This window comes from Oryx dammah, unplaced genomic scaffold (assembly GCF_014754425.2).
Source record: "Oryx dammah isolate SB20612 unplaced genomic scaffold, SCBI_Odam_1.1 HiC_scaffold_27, whole genome shotgun sequence".
NCBI lineage: Eukaryota > Metazoa > Chordata > Mammalia > Artiodactyla > Bovidae > Oryx > Oryx dammah.
In genome coordinates this window covers 107,593,832-107,612,704 of record NW_024070211.1, presented here as the reverse complement: position 1 = coordinate 107,612,704, position 18,873 = coordinate 107,593,832, and the positions used below count along the sequence as shown (strand labels likewise).

The window sequence follows — 18,873 nt, the reverse complement described above, 5'->3', positions numbered from 1 at the left end:
TCCAGTTACAAAATTTTTTAAAAGTCACATTGAATACAAGTCTTATTTTATGTTTTTATATTCTACTCACATCTCAACTCACCTGATAGAGTTTACCTTTTGAACTTTGGGGTGCAGGGTAGTAGATCCAAAGCTTAATGTCAATTAAAAAGTGAAGACCTATTTGGCTAGATCAGATTGATAATAAAAAGGAAATTTTACCTCTTAAAGAGCTATTAGTCTCTTGTTTGCAAAGTCAGGTATCAGCAATCAGCATCTACTTGTTAGCTGTAAAGAATGCCTGACTGATATTTTTCCAGTCTCATTGAACTTTTTAAAGAGTATGCAAAGGATACATGTGTGTGAAATGTAAGGATGACACTTTAGCCTTGGATTTGATGTATCCTGATTCACTGCACATTATCAACATAATGCTCTTTGGATATGAATTTGTTGGCATGTTCAACCATTACAGTTTAACACAGAGACTTACGTGAAGCTGCCAAGGGGCAAGGAAGATAGTCATTTCCTAAATCCTGGAGTAGTAGTCCATAGTCTACTAAACCAAGTCATCTCTGAGTTGACTATCAAGTTGCTATGGGCTCTTGTGCACAAGCTCCAAGTGATTTGAACTGTCACTGATATTGAGGTTGTGAGGAAGGTTAACAAGACAACAGGACATCAGCTAATTCCAATAATCACAGCTCACCAAAGAGATTCTTCCAGAAAAGAAGCCAAGTGGAAAGTATGTTCTGCTTCTGTTTATTTGTCCCAATGGTTTAAAAAATCAGCTTTATGGAACCATAATCTTCCTCATGACAGATGCGCTTATACATTAGCATCGTGCTTTCAATCAACAGTTTACATTTCATAAGGAAGGTGAAGAAACTGAATGTAAAGACATTTTCAGCATCTATTTTTCAGTTTTATCACACTGATACAAAAAATAGTATTCTGATTAGCAGCTTGATTGGCAACCCATGTAACCCTAAGTTGTACTACAAAACTGGAGAGTGCACTTTTACAGACAATTACATTTGGTGAAACAGTATGTACAGTTCTGACAAATAAATACATAAATACAATCATTCATATATAATGACATACGTAAATGTCAATTATCATCAACAAGCGTTTCTAGTAAATTACTTCTTTCATTCACAAGTTACTTTGTTGCTTATAAAAACTATCTTCACCTTTACAGAAGAAATGACATAATCAATTCCCCCCTAGACCCACATATTAGGAAAGGTAAAAAATGAATCCCAGATGTTTTATGGAAATATTTCAGTCTTTTAATAGAAGAGATTTGATTGAAAAACTCCTTCCTTAGCTTCTCTGTAAAGAGTTTCTTTTCCCCATGTCATGTCACACAAAGGGGTTTTGTTCTTCTGAATTTATTTCAAATTGAAAATGATCTTCATTTTTTGATTTTGGTTTTTAAAAATACAATAATGTATATTGAAACTGACAGTTGCTCTAATATAAGAAGACACAAAGCCACGCAAACTAGCCACCAAAGACAGATTTTTTTCCCAAAAATAAAATTTTAAATGAAAATTTAAGAGTATAGACATGAAGTATTGATATCTTTTGTTATCTGATGCATAATGAACAAAACAAGTCGGGGGACCGTCAGAAGCTTTTCCTAAAATTGTCTGAATTGACTTCTGGTAAAATGCTGTCTAAAACACTATTTTATGTCAAAGAAATAATAATAAGTTTAAAAATGGCTTAACAAATCACTGATTTGTCAACTAATCCTAATTTGGCCAGTGTCATAAAATTAGCAAAAGTAGAAAATTAGACCTTTTTCCTGATCACTTGATTTAAACATTTTTGGAAAATTCAAAAAACAAAGGGCAACCATGCTTTAGGCTATTGAAACTAGACAAATGACCTTGTCTCACCAAGTTCCATGCAGAAGGAAAGGTACATAGCAAGCAGATTCTAGCAATACATACAGCTGGAAGAAGAAAAAAAATACCTTTAAAAATATATACATATGGTTTTTGATGAATATTTACATGTTTGTCACATGGGTACTACTTAGCATAAAAAAGTTAGGAAATAGTTCTTTAAGACATGATTCTCGATTTTTGCTCCTTTTTAAGACTAGGGCTCTATTCATAATGTACTCACACACACTTATAAAGTGATCCACAGATGTATACATATGATGTTTGTAATGTGCAGTTCCTTAACACTGAGGGTGGCTCGACTGAGCATAAGGTAAATATAAGACGTTGGTATAAGACTGGGTCTTGATTTGACTACATGATGGACAGGCAAACTAAGTTCAATGTTGTGAGACTTTTCCAGTGATTGGAACTCACAGCAGTTGCGAGTTGGGGGTTTGAGGGTGGCTCGCCTTGTGCTGATCCATCTTTCTCCAGGCTACCTAACGTTATTTTCTAATCAAACTCAGTGGTCCTGCTGACTTGAGATGAAGATGTATTAAGGGACAGGAAGGTCTGTCTCCTATTAGGTTCTCTTGGGCTGGAGATGAGAGATTCAGTGTTTTCAAGAAATAAGCCATGATTTCCATTTGTACATTTCATCTGCTTATCTTTTATCGACTCCTAGGGGGGCTTGCAAAGGGCAGGTTTAAAAAAAAAGGTATACTCTTTCAGTCGTGGAGCTTTCTTTGAATGGAAGCAAACAGAAGTTTTCTAGCGAGTGCTGGAAATGTGCAATGTGTGGGTTTGCTGAGTGTCTATTCTTCTGCCAGAGGTGGACTACCTCTGCCAGGCTTCAAAGTTCTTACTGAGAATTCAGACCAAATGTTTCCTGAGACCTAAGTGGATGTGATGCATTATGCAAAGCATGTGCTTCAGTGACTATAATGTACCCCCAGCCAGAGGCTCCTCCCTAAAGAAAGGCAGCTGCCTTTCCTGTCAGCACCCTGGGATATCAAGGCAATGCACTGAAGTAATGTTATTCACTGAAACCAGGAGAAATGACAGAGAAACCGAAGCCTTCACAAACACCTAACATATTCAAGGAAAAGTCAGTCCTGGAAGAATCAGGTGCACTAAGAGTTATATTTGATCTGTATTTTGGCAGATATCATACTACAATGATGTCACTACTACTGATGACCATCATGGCAATTATGTAGTTATTTTAACATTTAGCATAATGCATGATACACTGCTTTAAGTAGCACCTTTAAAACTAAGGATCCCAAAATATTCAGCAAATGCAATTTGCTCTCACAGCACCTGTAAGGTAGGTGTTTTTTCCAGATGTTTTATAAATGAGCGTATCGAAGCACAGCAAAGTGAGGATGCAGGCTTACATGATTCAGATGATGGCAGCCATAGAACCTGGACTCAAGCATCCCCACCCTTCCTTCCCATAATCCTGAGTCACAGAGCTTCCAGAATACCCCTGAACAGCCCTGCTGTTGGAAACACTTGAATGGATCGGATGTTGAAGAGATTGCATCTATCAACAGTAGACCTAAATCCTTCAGTAACAATCCTCCCTCCTCAAATATTTTTTCATGAGCTTTGCAAATGTATGGAAGGGGCATTTGACACCAGTGCTGAGCTCATGCTAATTATAATGCACATGTAAATTTGTATTTTTTCTCCGTGTCATTTATCATCCTTCTGGCCTCCTACCAACTTATTTCTACACATGTGCCAGTCTGAACCAGAAATTGTAAAAGGTATTTAGTGACATCGTATGGAAGGAAGCAGGTGAAATTACATTTGGCAAAGTCTCCTTGGAGGTACCAGGTAATGTTTGTTCTGAAAGAGCAAAAAAAAAAAACTCCTGTTTATTTTTTAAGTAGCGTTTTATATACATTCCACCTGCTGACCAGGTTTAATCCTTGGATGAGCAAGCAGAGTTGTCTTCCAAACAGAGAGAATATTTGATCCTCAAGTATAAATTTCCATTTACTTAACTGCAGCCTCCCTACCAGTACTAAGTTCATTTCTTGGTGGAACTGGAAATACTGTACACATTCCATGGCAATATATGTAAAAGTTCAATGTAACATCACACGCAGTATGAATCATCACATCCAGTGTGTCTCCCTGACTGCGCTGTTTCTGAGTTGTTTTTGATAAAGTGTTATTTACTTTTGCAGAGAGAATATGAAGACATTACAATGAGTTCTAGTTTCCCAGAACCAGATTTTTTTTTAAATCTCAGATGCACAGTATTGTAAATCCTAGCCTTTGTTAGGAAGTTGCTTTTTGAGATAAATGCAGTACCTTAGGACCTGAGAATGAAATCTGGCCTTGTAAACCCAAGTGTTATTTCTATGAGCAGAGCTTACATGTGGAAATTGGCGATTCAAAAAAGGAACTAGGATTGGGAAGAAAAATACTTTTTATAAACCCCTTCACCAGTTCATTTCCCTTGCTGACACCTGTAAAATACCTACACCCTAAGCCTCATCTCTTAAAAAAGAAAAGAAAGACATATTTACATTGGTAAAAATCCTAACATCTGAGATGTTTCTTGCTTGACATGTCATTCCAGATTCTGTGCATTTCCTCTGGAGAGATCTGATGCACGGTGATCACTCGGCGGTACCTACACAAACTATAGGCCATTTTCCAGTGATTGAAGCCACTGTTCTGGAAAGGATGGATGCCCAGCTTTCGAAGACACAGTCCCACATACACATCCTCCAGGTGAAGCAGCCTGGTGTGGAGTGAGGTCTTGTAAATGAGCTCAGCCACATCAGCTGAAAAGATATAGCCAGTCCCCGAGCAGAAGGGCGGGTAGTTGCTGTCAGGGTACAAATCCCTGGGCATATACCACTTACTGCGGACATCTCGGATGGGCCCTCCATTGATGACATAGCCAGTAAAATACCTTCTTCGTGGCTTGGTGGAGGGTTTTAATAGTTTGTAAATAAGGTTGTCCATGTTGACAAAAATGTCACTGTCTGTTTTCATCACATACTTGGCTTTCGAACAAAAAGTGGCCACCCATCTCATCCCCATCAAGGTTTTGAGGGTAAGGTTATGGTAGGAATCAATGAAGTCCTCCACGATGATGTCGTGAAAGATTTGGCTCTCTTGCTCCACCATCTGGTTGAGAACAGGATCGGCGTTCTTGCCCAGGAGGAACAGGGTGGCTATCTTGATCCCTTTGAAGTTGTTCTCGTCCCCCCAGGTCTCTCGGATCGCCTGGCGGGCATCGAACTCTTTGTGGGTGGTGCTGATGAGGATGACGAGGAAAGGAATGTTTTTCTCACATTTGTTGGGCTCATTTATCAGAAATTCAAAAGAATGGGGGTTTATAGGTCGAGTTCTTATGTTGCCAAAGGTGAAGTTTTTCCTTGCAACCGTCAGATGGCTGAATGGCTTGGAGCCAGTGTAGGAGGAAGTAGGACGAGTTACACTCAAGTACCAGAGAGCGCTGGCCCAGCACACCACGGTCAAAACGTATAAACAGGAGACCTTCGAAGCCATTGTCTTCAGAGCACGTCTATTCCCAATATTGAAGAGTATGCCTTCTTGGCATCAGTTTCTTTTCGTTTGGCAAAGGTTGCATATTACCAGGAAATTTTAAAGTTCGACAGATCAGCGTGAGTGCGGAACTGTCCATGGGTCTCAGTGGCTGTCTGGCATCTTTGTATTTAGTCTACTTTCCTCCAAACCCGAAGCAAGGGTCCATGCCTCATCAATCTTCCTCTAAACTCTGCAAAATCAATAAAGTACAGTTGTCGTTCAGATTTATTTAGTCATTTCACATCCTCAGATAAACCTAATGAGACTGTAAGAATGACCCATGCTGATCAAAATAAACATAGGCATGCATTTCCATCAGTATTGAAAACTCCCTGACACAAGCATTCTGCCTTTCTTTCCTTGCTGGAAGGTGTTTATGGATATTCATACCTCCATGGTATTAGCAAATATACTACAGATTATAAAGATGAATGTGAAGGAAACAGAATATTCGTAATTGTCATAAAAGATTCCCTCTTCACAAGAGGCCTTCTTTGCAGTTAAATACTTTTTGATGATAAAGTCTTCTTCTAACCAGGGAAGTCTCACACACAGTCTCATATTTTCTCAAGTCTAAGTTATTGTTTGTTTGACTCTGATGAAGTAATCAATCTGATGAGGTTAATCTCAACATCTCCTTGCTTTCTCTGGCTCCATTCTTGAAAATGCATCGATTGCCACTAGAAAATCTCTGCTGATATTATCTCCCTTGCCTTTGCCTTTTAGAAGTCATTCCCAACTTTTCCTCACTTTCTCCTTACCCACAAATATTACTTCCTCATTCTTTCTATGACACTTCATAAGGAGAATATCCTTACTCCTCATGCATGGAGACCGTGGCCCTAGTGACCTCCAGACAGTGAGCAACATTCATTTTGGAGCTGATCTAAATGGTACTGCTTTTTGTGGTTTTTAACAATTCACCCTTAAGTCTCCTTGGTAAAATTATACCATCTCCTTTGTAATTCTTTTTCCTTAGTTACACTTGCCTATAAACACGGCGGGAGTATAGTAAGAGAGATCATGGAGCCTGGGGGCCACAAATTCAGTGGAGATGTGGCAGAACTCTTTTTTTGTTTGTTTTTTGGCTCTCTCGTGTGTGTTTTTTTTTTTTTTCAGATGGTATTTTAATTTTTTTTATTTTTAAAATTTTATTTTTATTTATTTATCTATTTTTTAACTTTACAATACTGCATTGGTTTTGCCATACATCAGCATGAACCCGCCACGGGTGTACATGTGTTGCCCATCCTGAACCCCCTCCCACCTCCCTCCCCATACCATCCCTCTGGGTTATCCCAGTGCACGAGCCCCAAGCATCCTGTATCCTGCCTCGAACCTAGACTGGCGATTCGTTTCTTATATGATATTATACATGTTTCAATGCCATTCTCCCAAATCATCCTGCCCTCTCCCTCTCCCACAGAGTCAAAAAGTCTGTTCTGTACATCTGCGTCTCTTTTGCTGTCTCGCATACAGGGTTATCATTACCATCTTTCTAAAAGTCTACAAGCAATAAATGCTGGAGAGGGTGTGGAGAAAAGGGAACACTCTTACACTGTTGGTGGGAATGCAAACTAGTACAGCCACTATGGAGAACAGTGTGGAGATTCCTTAAAAAACTGGAAACAGAACTGCCTTATGACCCAGCAATCCCACTGCTGGGCATACACACCAAGGAAACTAGAATTGAAAGAGACACGTGTACCCCAATGTTCATCGCAGCACTGTTTATAATAGCCAGGACATGGAAGCCACCTAGATGTCCATCAGCAGATGAATGGATAAGAAAGCAGTGATACATATACACAACGGAGTATTACTCGGCCATCAAAAAGAATACATTTGAATCAGTTCTAATGAGGTGGATGAAACTGGAGCTGATTATACAGAGTGAAGTAAGCCAGAAAGAAACAAACCAATATAGTATACTAACACATATATATGGAATTTAGAAAGATGGTAACGATAACCCTGTGGCAGAACTCTTTAACTGGTGTTCAAATTAAAATGTTGCCCTTCAGAAGCCTAATCCCTTCTAGACCTTCAGCTGCTATCATGTCAGTTATAAATATATGCCAGGTTACAACATCCATTCATGTAAATAATCATCTCTTCCTTCTTGCTTACAGCAAAATGTGTCTTGGAAGACAGAGACAGCAAATAATGGAAATCAGTTTCATCAAAGTCTGCTTCAAAGAAAACTGGGCTCTTAGACTGTGTATAGACTGTATTGAAAGAACTTAGGCAGGAGGAGAAGGGGACGACAGAGGATGAGATGGCTGGATGGCATCACTGACTCGATGGACGTGAGTTTGAGTGAGCTCCAGGAGTTGGTGATGGACAGGGAGGCCTGGTGTGCTGCAATTCATGGGGTCGCAAAGAGTCGGACACGACTGAGCGACTGAACTGAACTGAACTGGGATTATAGACTGAAAATCATTTTTCCAAGCACAATAGTGATAATGAAATGAAAAGACCTGATGGGCAACAGGGGAGGCAACACACACCTTCTTGTCTATGCCAAGCACTGCTGTGAGTATACGATACGTACGAGGCCAGCAATAACTCAGTGTAGTTATGGTTCTAACTCAATGAATATCAGATGGCTTCAAGCAGCATGGTTCCAGGCAGTCAAGCCTCCATCCAACCCATATTAGGCACTCTGTAAACAGAGGTTCCAGTACCCCTGGCCTTCTGGAGGGGATTTCTGCTCTAAGTTGCACTGAAGATGATTAAAAAAAAAAGGGTGAGAAGTACAACAAGCTTTGAAACTTTAAGCAGTAAGTCAAAGGAAGTGAGAGAAATCAGCAGTAGAGAATTTAGTAAAGCACTTCTCACCTTGGGATATACAGACATGGCCTCCATTTGAATGCCACCAGGATGTGAGCGAGTCTCAAGATGGGACTAGAAAGCAAACTTTCTCCACCGTTGTCCTAGCCTAGGATCTGATTCTGAGGAGCCTACCTTTGTCATCATATATGATGATATAAGCCCTTGTCACCTTTCATACTTTTCTACTAAACTGTGAGGCACCTATCATTGAGCTGTTAAGGGACTACCCAAAAGCATCAACTGGAAGAGGCTTCTATCCAGTTCTCTTCTGGAGTCACTAATCAAGCTATCAATGGAGGGGTGGTTATGAATGGGGTGTGTGACATGCTGGAGAAACAGAAATAGAACCCAAGCACCTCCTCAAGGAATTCATAACCCGGGAGGAAAGACTTCAAGTAAATGATTAGAACAGTGGGATACACATTTTCATCATAAGGCAAATGGAGCACACAGGACAGCTGGGCTGATGGACAGGGCCTGGGAGACCTAGGGATGGTCCTGCAGAATGTGCATTCTGCTCCAAAGGGTACCATTCTCCTTACACTGCAAAATCAATCCCACTCCTCCATCCCCTCCCAGAGTTTAACAAAGTGATTGCCTTGGGGACAATGGCAAGGAAAGCTTAGAAAAGCTATCCAGTCTGAATCTTCAAGGGCATCTAGGAATTATCTGGATGAGGGTTGGGCATTTTAGGCAGAGGGAACAGCAAATGCCAAGTCAAAAAGTGAGAGAGCCTGTCATGTGCCAGGACTGTAAAGGAAGAGGAGACGGTGATGGAGATGGGGCTTACAGAGACAGACAGGGGGCAGATGGCGAGTGGCCCTCAGGAACTGTTGTGAGCTGAGTAGCTGGTTACCCGTCTTTGCAGTCTAAAGGGTGTAAGGGAGGATTTTTACCTTCCCCAAATCCTGTGCACTGATTTTCAAGAGCAATTCATTCCTCCACATAAAGGATATCTATCTCCCATAGTTCTATGCCCCAGAAGAATTAGTGAAAATTCATTTTATCTGGTAACTTTCTGGTAAGATTTTCTAGCAGAAGAGACTCCATAAATATAGGTACCTGAGCAATTTAAAAAGAGCTAACAGAGGGAGAAACAGAAGAGGAACAGGTGAGAGCATGAAGCGAGTACATGTATTTATAAACATTTTCATAGAAGAATGAGCATTCTTCCCTATTCAGCTAACAAAGATGACACTTCTTACCACTGTTGCTGTAGGTCTCATTTAAAAATGTATATAGTGCACCAGGGGCCTCTCTGGTGGCTTGTCAAGAGGGTAAAGAATCTGCCTGCAATGTGGGAGACCTGGGTTTGATTCCTGGGTCAGGAAGATCCCCTGGAGAACAGAACAACTACCCACTCTGGTATTCTTGCCTGGAGAATTCCATAGACGGAGGAGCCAGGGGGTTGCAAAGGGGCAGACTCGACTCAGCGACTAACCATTTCACTTACTTTGGTCTTCCCTGGTAGCTCAGCTGGTAAAGAATCTGCCTGCAATGCAGGAGACCCCAGTTTGATTCCTCGGTCAGGTAGATCCCCTGGAGAGGAGTTAGGCTCCCCACTTCAGTATTCTTGGGCTTCCCTGGTGGCTCAGATGGTAAAGAATCCACCTGCCATGTGGGAGACCTGGGTTCAATCTCTGGGTTGGGAAGATCCCCTGGAGGAGGGCATGACAACCCACTCCAGTATTCTTGCCTGGAGAATCCAATGGTCAGAGGAGCCTGGTGGGCTACAGTCCATAGGGTTGCGAAGAGCTGGACATGACTGAGTGACTAAGCACAGCAGTGTACCAGGCACTTTGCTATGTGCTGTATTTGATGTCGTGGATTTCACAGAACTTTGTTCCTCACAGTGTTCCAAGAGAGGTATTTTCTCCATTTTACAGATGAGAGGATGGCAACTCAGAGATACTAAGTAGCTTGTTCAAGACCACACATCAGGTGAGTGACCAGGTAAGTAGTCTCCCCAAGCTTCCTAAGGCCTGTTAGGACAACAGGCAAAATCCTTGGCACAGGAAAGCCCAGGGCGGAAGGGAGCATCTCGGGCTGCTGTCCTCCCAGAGACACAGGTTTATTTTCTTAGATGTGTGTCCATCGCTTCAATTTTTTTTTAAGTTCATTTTGGTTTGCTACACACCCCACCACATCAGTTCTGTGGGGATCCCCGATCAACAAAAAAATGCTGATTTGCAAAGAACAGATTGACGGTGAAGATGTTGGGGGTAGGGGTACCAGCTATAGATGTTGAAGAGGTTCAGAAATACTGTAGTTTCTTTTCTCTGAAGTCCTGCAAAATACACACACACGGAAAGAATCACTCTTTCTATTGACTTTTTGTTTTTTTCAGACAAGAACAGAAGTAGGCACCGTGCTACACCTCGGTCCCCCATAAAAGAGAGGCTTTGAAATGGGAAGAGAAATCAGCCAGAATCTAAGGAGTAGCCAAGGATACTGTGGACCCACAACAAGGGGTGCTCAAAAATGTCCTTTTTGCTCATAACCAAACAGGTTTCCCAGGTGGTCAAGCAAGCACAGAGATATGCCTCTGGACCAGAAAGAGTCATATAAATAAAGAGAGGCGAGAGTAGCCTGGCGCATCGAACTCTAAAGGGTAATTTCCTGTATGTTGGATGAAGTTGTTGGTAACGGGCCAGATGCTCTTATTTTACTCCTTGAGTAACTTGCCCTGTGGTTTTCTGTGTCTCAGTGGCCTTGGGTATAAAATAAGGGCAAAAATAGCATCTGCTTTGCTTCCAAATTTCCGGGGAGAGAATGCTATGCAAGCAGATGATATTAGGATACAAACAGCATGTTCCAATGGGGCGAGGGGCTTCTGTCAGTCTATGGGTTCAGGATTTGGGATCCAAGCACATGTATTGATTGATTCTTCTAAATACATAGGCCTGCTGTCAGTTTTTTCCTTTAGTGACTACATTGTAAAGATTTTCTGGCTAGAGAACTCAGTTTTCTTCCTGGAAAACTCAAGGCTGAAAGTCCACTGAAAACTTAAGAAAATTCATCAGCTTAATAGTTCTGGGGAAGAAGTGAGTGGCACACAGCAGAATCCTCCAGAGAGTTCCATCAGTTTTACAAAATTGAAACAAAACAAAATAAATCAAACCCCTGTTTAACAGACACCTTAATGTATAAGTAAAATAGAACGTGGCACAGATAATATTTGTTACTCCTTTTAAGCATCCTTCCCTCGTGGCTCAGATGGTACAGAATCTGCCTGCAATGCAGGAGACCTGGATTCAATCCCCGGGTTGGGAAGATCCCCTGGAGAAGAGAACGGCTACACACTCCAGTACTCTTGCCTGGAAAATCCCATGGATAGAGGAGCCTGGTGGGCTACAGTCCATGGGGTCGCAGAGAGTTGGACACGACTGAGCGACTAACACACACTACAAGGACTGACTACACATTAACTTATCATCCATTAAATGCAAATCCCTCCACGTAGAAACATTTAACTAGAATATTTAAAAGATTCCCACCCACACCCACCCCAGGGCCTTTCTGTATCACAGGTTAACTTCATTCACAGAACTTCTGTAACCATCCACCTTCACGTTTCAGGAAGTTAATGGGGCAGAATTTTCAATTTGAGAGGCACATGTTTCTCCTAGAAATTGCATCTTGGATAGTCTGTTATTTTGAATAACTTATTGTTTTTAAGTCTCTGAATTTGTGAAAAGTTCTGTTGTACAGCCAGAGGTCAGTCCTAATAACAAGTGGGTAGTGTCCCTTGGGTGATGTATGCGTAGTTTGGGTGCCAAGTTCATGTCCTCCATCATAGTTCAAGCAGGAACAAGTCAACTCTGACTTCCTAAACCTCAGTTAGCACTGAGCTGGCTTCACAATTATTTTAGCTGCCCTGCACCCACAGGGGGACCCCAGCAAATGGCCTACTTTCATGTCCTCTGTCTTACAGAATATAACAGCTCCTTCACTGGCTCAGCAGCGATGCACTGAACACCTGCTGATGCCAGGCTGTTTTCTAAGATGGTAAGATGGATGGAGAGCTTACTTTCTAGGAGAGGTAGGCAGATATTAAACACATGGTAAATGAAGGAAAAAATACGTTCAGATAGAGATACCTGCTGTGATACAAATAAAGTGAAGTGACGGGGGATGGAGACTGAACAGAGTTGCAAGGGGACTGGGCTACTTTAGTTAAATTGGTCAGTCTATAAGAGGGGACAGTGGAGTTGAGAATAGAAGGTCTCAGGTATTTCTGATTTAGTTCTTGAGTCTTTTACTAAGTTTTTGTTTCTTTGCTTGGCTCTTTGGGATAAATGCTTTCTTAGGAACATCTTTTTGGTTTTCGGTCTCTGCCCTTCTCTTGTTTTCTGGCTTCATGTTTCTCAGCTATGGCCTTTCCACACACTCTTGCAAATGTCCTACATGCCTAGAGATGTAGGTTAGCTACTGTATTCATTGGCTAGGGATTCTGTGACAAAGAAACACAGAGTAGGAACTTAAATGAGGTTCGTTTATTGCTTCACAGCCCTAAAGGCTGGAAGTCTGAACAGATGTTGGCTGGGTTCACTTCTTCCAAGGGCTCTGAGGGAAAATCTGTCCCATGCCTCTCTCCTAGCTTTGGGCACACTGTTGGCCATCTTCGGTGCCCCAGGGTTGTAAATGCATCACCCAGATCTTTGCCTTCATCTTTCCTTGGTGTTCTGCTTGTTTGTGTCTTTGTGTCCAAATTTCTCCTTTTCATAAGGATTGTCTGTGCTCACACTCAGTCGTGTCCTACTCTTTGCGACCCCATGGACTGTAGCCCACCAGGCTCCTCTGTCCATGAGATTCTCCAGGCAAGATACTGGAGTGGGTTGGCACTACCTCATGCAGGGCATCTTCCTGACCCAGGGATTGAACCTGTGTCTCCTGCATCACAGGCGGATTCTCTACCCACTGAGCCATCAGGGAAGCCCCTTTATAAGGACACTAGTCATATTAAATTAGGGCTCACCCTCATGACTTCATTTAAAAATCCTGTTTCCAAACAAGGTCACCTTCTGAGGCAATGGGACTAGGACTTCAGTGTGTCTACTTGGAGAGACATAATTCCATTTTTGACTACTTTCCTGGGTAGCAACAAAATGAAATATTTTGCTTCACAGGAATTCACTACTCCACACGGTTTATTTTCTTGATTTCAGCACAGAAATTCTTGGGGGTTTGGTAAATTAACTTTGAAAGGATGAATGATTTGTAACTGTTACAGCATTCAAAGGAGGATGGAACATGAATGTATAATGGGACACAAACTTTGGTTTGCTTTTACATTGGAAACAAAAGCTAGTTCAGATTATATTTTAAGACCACGTGAAGAATATGACACAAATTTGTTTATCTTACTTAAGCAGCCTTTTGTTCCTGCCACTTCTCTTTCCCTGGAAACTTCCTTAAAAACTAACCAGCTGAGAAAGCTAAGTCAGGGCTGTGGCGAATTTTCCAAAAGCTTGGGGGCCAACAGTTCTTGAAATACTGATCTGGCTTCTAGAAAATAAGGACAATTCTCCAGTGTCACCTCAAATTACCAGCATTTTTATTCTTCGGAACAAATTTTGAATATTTAGAGGACATGGAGGAGTACAAAAATGGTCTTAATGTTACAATCTACATAGTAACTTTAAATTCATGGTGCAGAAAGATAAACCAGTTGAAAAGAAAAAAAGCCCATTTTTAACTAGTTAAAATAGAGGAATGAAAACAAGACAGATTCAGAGAGAGAGAGAGAAGGCTAAATACTAGTGCTTATAAAATGCTCTTGAAATGAATGTGAAGCTGGCCGTACAATGCATCATGGTAGTGAGGAGGTAAGAGATTCGTTCTGAAAAGTGTTTTGATCTCAGATAACTTTGCTCACAGCCAGTGAATCAGTGAAATCAAAGAATCTTCACTCTGCGGGGAAATTCAAGAATTCAGACCGCAACAGAACTAATTGATAAACGAACCCCAAAAGCCAGAGAGCTGACTCAGCTGCATTAATTTAGTGAACGGCTATCTTGACGCCATGCTCCCTCCCTTCCTCTCATTCTTATAATTATGCTCTAAATAAGCACAGGAGAGGAAGAAATAAAGCACTATTAACACCAGATAATGGTCCTTGAAGGCAGAATTTCATAAACCATTATGTTATACAGCTTGCTAACTTATTATCTCTCCAAATCACAGAGGGCTGGCTTTCTCTCCTAGCCTTTTCTCTCAAGTAAGCCTCCTTGGCCGTGGAAGGCAGCATAGTCACACATGTTGAAATCCCTGAATGCTCGTAGTAACTGTAACTGTTCTGACTCTTCTGCCTCAGGAAGACAAAGAGCTAATTTGTTCCTTAAAAAAAAAAAAATTTAATTATGAAGCCTTTCAAGGAGACCCCATAATTGAACTTAGCCAACAGATCATTTGCAACGAGGATGTGGCAGAAAGCAAAAGGTAATATTCGTCATGACTTGGCAGTTGAAATCATTTCCCTCTCAAATCTGGAAGAAATTATTTGAACCTTTCTTTCTTCAGTTCAATATACCTTGAAATTTATTGCAAAGGGCCTTTATAAATCCCTGCATTGAGAAGAACGAGGCCAGCTTGAAAGAGGAGTGCTTGGGATGAGGGTGCCTTTGTGTGGGCTTAGGGCTCTTGCTATTCTGAAAGCTACACTCTATTTCACTGCAGAGAAAGTACACTTCAAATTAGAAGGGAAGATTATAGCTTTCTTCAAATCAATGTGTTGCCCTAGTTCTAGAATTCAGGAAAATTTTAAACATTGCTACAATCCTCTCAGGGAAAAATGAAAATGAGGATATCTCATTATTTTAAACAAATGCTTGGCTTTTCTTTGCAGTGATGGATATTCTGTCTCAACTGCCTCATATGAGACACATTTTTAAAGACGGGCAGAGCGATCACTTATTTAATCACAGGAGCCTGGGAGGCCGGTAATGTGGTTGGGCCTCAGATAGGGCATCTCTACTGGGAGAGGAAACGCTGGGATGTTTTATTACAGATTTGGAAGAGCACACGAGGAAAGACATCCTGCTAATATAAACAGCAGCTGGGAGAATTTAAAAATGATGAGCTATGTGGTACCAAAAAGAGTTTCCACTTGGCCCATTATTTTGGGGGGGAAGCTGACCAAAAAATGGGTATTTTTAGAAGCTAGAAAGATGTTAGTGTATTGCCATCTAAAATTTACAAAGTCTAAACAGTGATATTTCTTAGCTCATGACAGAGAGACGATATTATTTTAGGTCATATTTCAAAGAAAGATATAAGTACTATAGCCACTGACAATATGTGGATGAGAATTTGCAATTTTTATTTTCCTTTTCCCCCTTTCTAAACTGAATGCCCCTTTATACCATATCACTTAATTGGAATACATAATAGCCCCAAATATTTCATGTAGATGCCATCAATGGAGATTATTCTCCAGGCAGTCAGTCTTATGGTGCTAGAGGTGCTGGATTCAACTCCCAGGTTTTAGTCATTGGTTCTGAACTCAGTGCATCTCTCTAACGTGTTTCCTTATCTGTTCAGTGAGAATGATAATATCTGGATATTCTTTTCAGGGTCAGTGTAAGGATCAAATTTCAAAAATTATTTGAAAATAATTTGTAAGCTGAAGACTGCTACATGAATTAAAAGTATCATCACTGTTAATATAAACCATGATAAAGACAAATCCTGAGAGGACTGCCTATAAAAGGTTTCCTGAGCAATGATAGGTTAATGGATCTTGAGTATGCAGTGCAAAACCAATTTTCTTACTTGGCTGTTGCTACCAAAAGCTTGGTGTTTCCAGATGATTCTTTTCATAAGAAGTTTCAATATCATTTTATAACACCTATATTAAAAAGGTCTTGCACTTTTGAAAAAAAAAGAGGGGGAAAGGAAGTTTGCAAGTTGGAGGGAATGTCATTATGGGTATTACCACTGGCACTAATGTGAGATAGAATTAAATGTTCTCAAATAGGACTTGAGAATATGAAAAACCTACCAGATTTAACTAGCCCTTTGAGTACCATTTACATAGCCATAGTTAATATTCTATGTACACTAAGATAGGCTGAAATGACTATGCTATGATTCTTTTCCAGATGCTTAAGACAAAGTCAATACAAAATTCATGATTTTCTTCTTTATTGAGTTGTCAAGGTTTTTACTAGAACCTAATGGAAAGATGAAGAAGGTCTATACAGTCAGTCAAAACAAGACCCGGAGCTGACTGTGGCTTAGATCATGAGCTCCCTATTGTAAAACTCAGTCTTAAAGAAAGTAGGGAAAACCCACTAAGCCATTCAGGTATGACCTAGATCAAATCTCTTATGATTATACAGTGGAGGCAATGAATAGATTCAAGGGATTAGAACCAGTAGAGAGTGCCTGAAGAATTATGGACAGAGGTTTGTAACACTAAAATCATCCCCAAGAAAAAGAAGAATAAGAAGGCAAAGTGGTTGTCTGGGAAGTCTTTACAAATAGCTGAGAAAAGCAGAGAAGTGAAAGGCAGGGGAGAAAGGGAAAGATATACCCAACTAAATGCAGAGATACAGAGGATAGCAAGGAGAGAAAAGGCCTTCTTAAATGAACAATGCAAACAAACAGAGAAAAATAACCGAATGGAAAGACTAGAGATCTCCTCAAGAAAACTGCAGATATCAAGGGAATAATTCAGGCAAGGATGGGCACAATAAAGGACAGAAATGGTATGGACCTAACTGAAGCAGAAGAGATTAAAAAGAGGTGGCAAGAAGACACAAAAGAACTATACAAAAAAGATCTTCAAGATCCAGATAATCACGATGGTGTGGCTACTCACCTACAGCCAGACATCCTGGAGTGTGAAGTCAAATGGGCCTTAGGAAGCATTACAATGAACAAAGCTAGTGGAGGTGATAGAATTCCAGCTGAGCTATTTAAAATTCTTAAAGATGATACTGTGAAAGTGCTGCACTCAGTATGTCAGCAAATTTGGAAAACTCAGCAGTGGCCACAGGACTGGAAAAGGTCAGTTTTCATTCCAATTCCAAAGAAGTTCGATGCCAAAGAACATTTCAACTACTGTATGACTGTACTCATTTCACATGCTAGCAAGGTAATCTCAAAATCCTTCAAATTGGGCTTCAGCAGTACGTGAACTGAGAACTTCCAGATGTACAAGCTGGGTTTAGAAGAGGCAGAGAAAATGGAGATCAAATTGCCAGTATCCATTGGATCATGGAGAAAGCAAGGTAGAAAAATATTGAGCTCTGCTTCATTGATTGTGTGAAAGCCTCTATGTGGATCACAACAAACTGTGGACAGTTCTTAAAGAGATGAGTGTACTAGACCATCTTGCCTGTCTCCTGAGAGATCTCTATGCAGGTCAAGAAACAACAGTTAGAACCAGACATGGAACAATGGACTGGTTCCAAATTGGGAAAGGAGTACGTCAAGGCTGTAAACTATCACCCTGCTTATTTAACTTCTATGCAGAGTACATCATGCAGAATGCCAGGCTAGATGAGCCAGCCACAAACTTAAAATATCAACAACCTCAGATATGGCCTTCCCTGGTGTCTCAGATGGTAAAGAATCTGCCTGCAATGCAGGAGACCCAGGTTTGATCCCAGTGTCGGGTTGAGAAGATTCCCTGGAGAAGGGAATGGCAACCCACTCCAGTATTCTTGCCTGGAGAATTCCATGGACAGAGGAGCCTGGCAGGCTACAGTCCATGGGGTTGCAAAGAGTCAGACACAACTGAACTACAAAGTTTCTTTCACTTTCAGATATGTAGATGCTATCACTCTAATAGCAAAAAGTGAAGAGGAACTAAAGAAGAACTAACTTTTTACCTTTTGATAAAGGTGAAAAGGAGAGTGACAAAGTGTTTAAAACTCAGCACTGAAAAAACAAAGATCATGGCTTGCGGTCCCATTACTTCACGGCAAATACAAGGAGGAAAAGTGGAAGCAGTGACAGATTTTATTTTCTTGGGCTCCAAAATCACTGCAAATGATGACTGCAGCCATGAAATTAACAGATGCGTGCTCCTTGGAAGGAAAGCTGTGACATACCTTGACAGCATATTAAGAAGCAGAGACATCACTTTGCCAACAAAGGTTCGTATGATCAAAGCTATGGTTTTTCCAGTAGTCATGTGAGAACTGGATCATAAAGAAGGCTGAGTGCTGAAGAATTAATTGATGCTTTTGAACTGTGGTATTGGAGAAGACTCTTGAGAGTCCTTTGGACTGCAGGGAGAAAAAACCAGTCAATCCTAAAGGAAATCAACCCTGAATATTCATTGGAAGGGCTGATGCTGAAGATGAAGCTCCAATATTTTGACCATCTGATGTGAACAGCCAACTCTTTGGAAAAGACCTTGATGCTAGGAGAGATTGAAGGTAAAAGGAGAAAGGGGTAGCAGAGGATGAAATGGTTAGAAAGTATCACCAACTCAATGGACATTAATTTGAGCACACTCCAGGAGATAATGGAGGACAGAGGAGACTAGCGTGCTACAGTACACGAGGTTGCAAAGAGTTGGACACAACATAGCAACTGAACAACTACATTGGAAATGTACTATTAC

General features: G+C 40.8%; 1 protein-coding gene across 1 annotated transcript in view; it reads right to left on the bottom strand.

Moving 5' to 3' along the window:
* Positions 1-721: 721 nt before the first annotated feature.
* Positions 722-18,873, bottom strand: part of B3GALT1 (beta-1,3-galactosyltransferase 1) — a 408,747-nt gene continuing 390,595 nt past the window's right edge. Inside the window, exon 3 of the mRNA XM_040229268.1 lies at positions 722-5,649. Within this exon, the coding sequence (XP_040085202.1) occupies positions 4,440-5,420 (981 nt within the window). The 5' untranslated portion in view covers positions 5,421-5,649 and the 3' untranslated portion in view covers positions 722-4,439. The remainder of the gene's footprint in view (positions 5,650-18,873) is intronic.